The sequence below is a fragment of the Lolium rigidum genome, chromosome 3 (assembly GCF_022539505.1).
Source record: "Lolium rigidum isolate FL_2022 chromosome 3, APGP_CSIRO_Lrig_0.1, whole genome shotgun sequence".
NCBI classification, from domain to species: domain Eukaryota; kingdom Viridiplantae; phylum Streptophyta; class Magnoliopsida; order Poales; family Poaceae; genus Lolium; species Lolium rigidum.
The window spans coordinates 79630043-79636985 of NC_061510.1; the positions used below are offsets into that span (position 1 = coordinate 79630043).

Consider the following 6943-nt stretch of genomic DNA (forward strand, 5'->3'; position numbering starts at 1 on the left):
CGGAACGTTACAGGTTAGACATAAAAAAATCGAGGGTCAGTAAGAGGATTGTTCTTGAACGTACGCCCGCAATGGAGGCCACCTGGCCGAAGGGGGATCCTGTCAAGTTGTCCAAAGCACGGATTCAGTATGTATTGCCAGTATCGGGCCATGTTGCAGCGAAGGAAGCAAATGCAAAGTGCACCCCCAAATTAAGTGTTTGCTCTGGGTAATTGGAGTGGAACTAAAGGAACAGGCTGCAGGTACAAGCTAACCGCTTTGGCTAGAATGTAGAAAGCCCATCGCCCCAACGTAGGTCTAGAAAGATGGCGCGAAAAGGTTACTCCTTCGTACTTTCAAGGACTGAAGAAAAATGAACCAACCACCTCAGCTGTACTATTGCCATCTTCAGATTCAAATGGCAGTGATCTTATCAGTAACCAAACCAACGCAGCCTTCCTACAGGCAGCTGGGGAGGAGCCAAGGACAGAGCAAATTAAGGGAGTAGTAAAAATCTGAGCACATGCGTGTGCATTGTGCTGCAGAGATACCGGCCGGGAGCTGTGAGGCCCTGAGTGTGGTGTTTAATTGGGAACGAATCGTCTCGCTAGATTGCAAGATCTTGCACTGCTGCATACCTCCAGAACAAATTAAAGGATCAATGCGAGCTGCTGCCACTCTGAAAAGAGAAGAATAATTCTTTCATCTGATTAGCAGGGACCACGAGAACAAAGGATCGCTGTGCCCAAGTAGCAGCGAACAATGCAGACAGACAGACAAGGTAAGTGCAGATGGCGCAGATATATGCATGCATGTCATGAGTTTTGGTTAATGTACTACGCTCCGCTAGCAGCCGGATCGCGGGCAGATCGAGACCTGATCGATGGACCGATCGGTGCTTATCCTAAGCTTATCTCTCATCTTGTCATTCTGCGCGGTGAACTCATCAGTGCAGTGCAGTGTAGTTCACAGTGCAGCCATCATTTCTGAACGCCCAGGCCCGGCTCCTGCTACCGGTGTTTCTTAGCTATGGCTATAGCTAGCTCGGTGAAATAATCCGAACTTCGACAGCGTAGCTGATGGCTCATCTTCTCATCTAGCAAAAGCAAGAGAGTGAAAGTGAAAGTTAAAAACTGAAAAAGAAGTAACCCGTCGAGAATAACCGCGCGCCGCAGTCTAACAATGTAGGTCATCGGGTTCAGAGAGACTTGTGACCGACCCATCCCAAACCCTACTACGTACCTCTCAGATACAGTTCGGCAGTGAAGCACTGAATCACTCGACACCAGGGCCACTAGCTGATAGTTACCAAGGCCAGGAAAACTAAAGCTAAAGCTAAAGCAGCGGGGTAATTAATCTGCGTCGATGACTTCGCTGTCAGAGCCGGAGCTGAGGCTGCGGACGGACGACGAAGATGGGTTGGAGCTGTTTTTTCCGACAGATCATAGGTGCTAACTTATGCCATTCCCCGCCAAGGGAAGAGATAGGGAATTTTCAGACAAGGGCATATATGCGGATGCAACTTCAAGTAATTCCGACCTGGCCCGGCGATATATTCCTTCCATGACAGCATCTCCACTAGACGGACGGAAAACGGCTTTCAATTCCTAAAAACGTTGCTCCAGCAGAGTTATAAATCAGCAAATTATTCGGGACGGAGAAAAAAGACGGGATATTCACTTTGGCTCATAGGAGCATTTGCTCCTATTATGTGAATCAATATTTCGAAGTGTCAAAAAATTCTAAAATAAAATTTTACATGTACATCTACACATTTTATTTTCGTACACAAGTTTTAGAAAAAAACTAAAAAAATTTGTGGCTCCTGTAAAAAAGACAAATTTTGATGCTATAACATGACTACCTACAGGACATTTTTTTTGTCTTTTTGGTACACGCCACATAAAATGTTGTTTCTCCACGAAAACTTGTGCACTAATATAGAATGTCATGATGTACACCAAAAAAATTATGTCAGATTTTTTTTGCCATTTTAAAAATTATTTTTTAATTATTTTATATAATGGGAGCATTTGCACCTATGAGTCAAAACGTCTCCTCCGAAAAAAGACCCCCTTCCTCCGTTGAAACTGTCCTCCATTTTCTCCCTCCCGAAAGAACCCACGTTGGAGGTGACACCGGCCCCCCGCTGTGCTGACGGCCATGTATTTGTGTTCTGCTAACGAGGGCCTATCCCAAAGACGCTATGCCGACGGCCGCCGATGGCATAGGTCTGTCCCGACGGTTACGGGGCCTATCCTATGCCGGCGGCAATTGCCTTCGGCATAGAGCTGCAATCTTGTAGTGCCCCCTGGTACGTGTCCAGCCACCGTCTGCCACCATCCCACACTTCCGTCAGCCCTCGATCGACACTATTCGGCCGGAGAGGGGTCGCCGTGCTAAATCTGTGTCGTTGTTGCCATTAGAGGCGAGTGGAGCTTCTTTAGACCTCTCCGGCGGCCATGCGGCCCCTTGGGAGCATCTAGGCGACATTCCTAGTCCCTCGGTGGCCCCAGTCTTCGTCCCGTAATCGTCCTTTTCGTGTCGTGGCCGACGTCGCCCACTCCCGTCGTCGTTCCCCTCGGTGCCCCCGCCGGACTTTACCATGCACAAATCGCTGCCATGGTGTAATGGTCCATGAGCGGGGACATGGCCGCCAATGGATTCATCATTGGTGTTGCATATGGTTCCAACGCGGTTAGATTATTTCTAGGTTTTCCCATTTTGAATTTGATTAGATTTTTTTGAAATTATAGAATTGTACGTGTGGTGCTCGTGGTTGGAAAACCTTGTTGAAGCATTGCCAAGATGACAAGATGCTTATCTTAGAAGATTTGAACTTCAGAATCCACCGACAAAAGAAGGTGGAAGATGAGCTTGAGGTAGTTAATGAGAAGACGCGAAAGATGGAGGATGCGATGAAGAACATAGAAGAACATGACAAGAGAATATAAGATGAAAGTATGCAACTAGAGTTGCGAACAGCCGAGATTATTGATGAGTACAAGAACAAGATGAATGGAAAAAAGTTGAAGATGAGGTGAATAAAAAAACATGCCATCGAAAAAGAAATTTGCCGTGCAATTTCGATATTAATTTTGATTGTAATCACAACAATATGTTTCTTTCATGTTCTGAAGTAATTGTGTTATAGTAAGTTTGTATCCAAATCGAATTTAGGAAATGTTTTGCTCCTTCTGGTGGAGATGAGCATTCGTGAACTCAAAATGAATTTCTCTGTCCTCTCCCAAACACTCCTTTTGAAAGTGAATTTTTTCCTACTGCTCAAGATGCTCTGAAAAAAAAAAGGCCGGCCCCCCGAGTTTGGACACGTACTTACGCTGGCCGTCCTGCTGCTCCTCGCTCCCCCAGCCCCCGCGCAAGAGTGTATATAAGGCAGGGCAAGCTCCCCAAGCCGACCCAAACCAACAAACAACGCCTCCTCCACTCGTATCAACTCACCTCACCTCACTCCGGGAGACCAAAAGGCCAAACAAGCAAGCACCAATCCGAACAAAAGCCAGCCTTCCATCTCACGGAGAGAGAAAGAGAAAGAGAGAGAGAGAAATGTTTGCAAGGCAAGGAGTCAAAATGTACTTGTAGCTCGCACCGCCCACCAATCAGCACTGGACAGCAGCCGCCGGCTAATATCTTCTTCAACAGTGGGAGATCGGTCGATAGAGAGAGCATCACGCGCGCAAGCACCGCCAGCAACCAAGCACTTTTGAAGCCGGCGACCGTCCTCGGGAGGAGCCATCATGTGCAACACCGGCGCCAGTCCTCTCCCCTCGCCGCCGCAGCTTCCGCCGCCCCTCACCTCCTTCAAGAATTCCTCCTCCCACCTGCTCCACCCCATGGACGGCGATGAGGACGACAGCCACCACGGCGGCCGCGCACTGGCGCTCTCCAAGGTACGTACACGCCCAGTGCTGTACATGTAGATGTGCACATTCTCTACCTAGAATAGATAGAGCTAGCTATGCATCTGCGCCTGCCCGGCCGGTAAATTTCATACTGGCCGGCATGCACACGTAGGTAGACATTCATCAGCTAGCTACAGTACGTGAAAGGTCACCAGCCTAGCTACTGCTTGTTATTTTACTGCCTACCCAGTAACAGCAACCGGAAAGCTCGTGCTGTTGGAAAATAGTGTTCTTTTCTGAGCTGATCAACACCTGATAATCTTACGTGCGTACTGATGTCACCAGATGGCCGGCGAGGCGCGGGCGATCGGGCGCTTGTCGGTGCCCATGGCGGTGACGGGGCTCGTCATGTACTCGCGCTCCTTCATCTCCATGCTCTTCCTCGGTCAGCTGGGCCAGCTGGCGCTCGCCGGCGGCTCCCTCGCGCTGGGTTTCGCCAACATCACGGGCTACTCCGTGCTCTCCGGCCTGGCCCTCGGCATGGAGCCCATCTGCGGCCAGGCCTTCGGCGCACGCCGGGGCAAGCTCCTGGCCCTCGCGCTCCACCGCACCGTGCTCCTGCTCCTCGCCGTGGCGCTGCCCATCTCCGTCCTCTGGATCACCTCCACGGGCCACATCCTCAGGCTGCTCGGCCAGGACGAGGGCGTCGCGGGCGCCGCGCAGACGTTCGCGGCCTACGCGTCCGCCGACCTGGCCGTGCTGGCCGTCCTGCACCCACTGCGCGTCTACCTCCGCTCGCAGAACCTCACGCTGCCCATCACCGCCTGCTCCCTCTTCTCCGTGCTGCTGCACGGGCCCATCAACTACCTCCTCGTCGTGCGCCTCCGCATGGGCGTCGCAGGCGTCGCGCTCGCCGTGGCGCTCACCGACCTCAACCTGCTCCTCGCGCTCGTCTGCTTCCTCGCCATCTCGGGGGCCCACAGGGACTCCTGGGTGGGCCCGACCACCGACTGCCTCCGTGGCTGGGGAGCCATGCTTCGACTCGCCGTCCCAACCGCCACCGCGGTCTGCCTCGAGTGGTGGTGGTACGAGCTCATGATCGTGCTGTCGGGCCTCCTCGCCAACCCGCGGGCCGCCGTGGCATCCATGGGCATCCTCATCCAGGCCACCTCGCTCGTCTACGTCTTCCCCTCTTCGCTCGGCCAGGGTGCGTCCACGCGCGTCAGCCACCAGCTCGGCGCGGGTCGACCTGCTGGGGCACGGCGCGCCGGAAGCGCTGCCCTCTCCATCGGCCTCGTCATCGGCGCCGTCGCTTGCACCTCCATGGTGTCCGTCCGCAACCACTGGGGCCGCATGTTCACGTCGGACTCCGACATCCTGCGGCTCACCGCGGTGGCGCTCCCCATCGCCGGGCTGTGCGAGCTCGGCAACTTCCCGCAGACCGCCGGGTGCGGGGTGCTCCGCGGGAGCGCGCGCCCTGCCAGCGGCGCTCGCATTAACCTCGCCTCCTTCTACCTCGTTGGCATGCCGGTGGGGTTGGCGCTAGCGTTCGGTGCTGGCCTTGGCTTCGCCGGCCTGTGGCTCGGCCTCCTGGCGGCGCAGGCGGCCTGCGCGGTGTGGATGGCGCGCGCCGTGGCCGCCACTGACTGGGACGTGGAGGTGGCCCGCGCCAAGGAGCTAACAAAACCCACTGCCACCACCAACCACGCCGAATGCAACGCCAACACCTCAAACAGCAGTGCCACCACTAGCACAAAGACAGCAATGAGTAGTACTAGCAGCAATGCCGGTGGTAGCGGCAACAACGGCTACGTGCCGATCAGCGAGGGCGGCAGCGAGGACGACCCGCTGCAGAAGCTGGAGGAAGGGCTCATGACCATGGCCAGCAGCTCCGGTGGTGCTAGCGGCGTCAGCGGCAGCAATGGCGACACGAATGCCGTTGACAGAGACAGCAAGCGCAGCAGCAGCAGCAGCGGTGCTGGTTGTACGACGGTGGAGGAAAATGATCAGAGGCAGGACGACGATGCCTCGGAGAGGGCCCCGCTGATCAGAGTGGGAGACGAGCAGGAGGAAGAGAAGGCGCACGATGGCGATAGCCATGGGGGTGGCTACGTCTAAAGTGCTGGGTTTTGATAACTCTAGGCTGTTGCTATTGACTTGTTTGATCCATGCATCTCCACTCCATCTTCTTTTTCGGTGGTGAGGTTTTGTTAACGAGAGAGAGAGAGAGTATTGAGGAGGAAATGATTATATGTCGGCCTTCTTATTTTTCATCTTGTTATTTCCTCCCTTAGTTACTACTACCTCAGATTAATTGGTACTGCTATGTACAACTCTTGGGGGCCTTATGTAAATACTATTCCAAAAGGGGCCAAATATATTATTACCATTACTATGAAGTCAAGTCTAAAATCAAAGGATCTTCGCGATTTATGCATCTATTTTTAGTTGCAAGTCGTGTCGCAACCGAGACTTTTCAGTTACACTTGCAACTGAGATTTTTTCAGTTGCAAATCGGATTCAACCGAGATGTTTAAATCGCAAATGAGTTATAACTAAATACGAAAAATGTTCACATAATAATATTATAAAGTATGAATTTTAGGATGACATCCATTGACTGAAAATTAAACTAATTTTTAGTCGACCGAGAATTAGTCCCACTTTGTCATTATTATTATGTGATGATCATGAAATTCGAAAAGTGCTTCACACGTGTATACGCAGGAATCCATCCATGGATGGTTGTACATATGGTACTGTGCGTTGCTTCATGATTTGAGGGGTGGCTTTGAGGTCTGTAGCGCTGTTCCCCGAGTGGATGCAAAGCGTGCGGGCCAATAGAGAATGGTGGTGCCCCGTTCATTCCTGCCATTTCCACGCACAACGCCTCCATGTCCAACTCATTTGCGACCCCTTTTTGTGCGTTTCCTTTTCATAAAGCAGCCGGCAGCGTACAATCTCTTAATATCTACAAAGCACTCGGTGAGAAAAAAAAAGCTGCAGTTGGTGTCTAGCTTGTGATTTTCCGAAGAATATAAACTTTATGGCGCTGCAAAGGAACGATGATGAATGCCTCTGTTCCCCCCTGGGTTGCTAGT

At 52.3% G+C, this 6943-nt stretch overlaps 1 protein-coding gene across 1 annotated transcript; it reads left to right on the top strand.

Moving 5' to 3' along the window:
• The first annotated feature begins 3415 nt into the window (after positions 1-3415).
• LOC124701850 (protein DETOXIFICATION 48-like) lies at positions 3416-6115 on the top strand. The gene is made up of 2 exons (XM_047233949.1): positions 3416-3890; positions 4188-6115. Exons 1-2 carry the CDS (start codon positions 3738-3740, stop codon positions 5958-5960), a joined length of 1926 nt encoding a protein of 641 aa, XP_047089905.1. The 5' UTR covers positions 3416-3737; the 3' UTR covers positions 5961-6115.
• Positions 6116-6943: the final 828 nt, after the last annotated feature.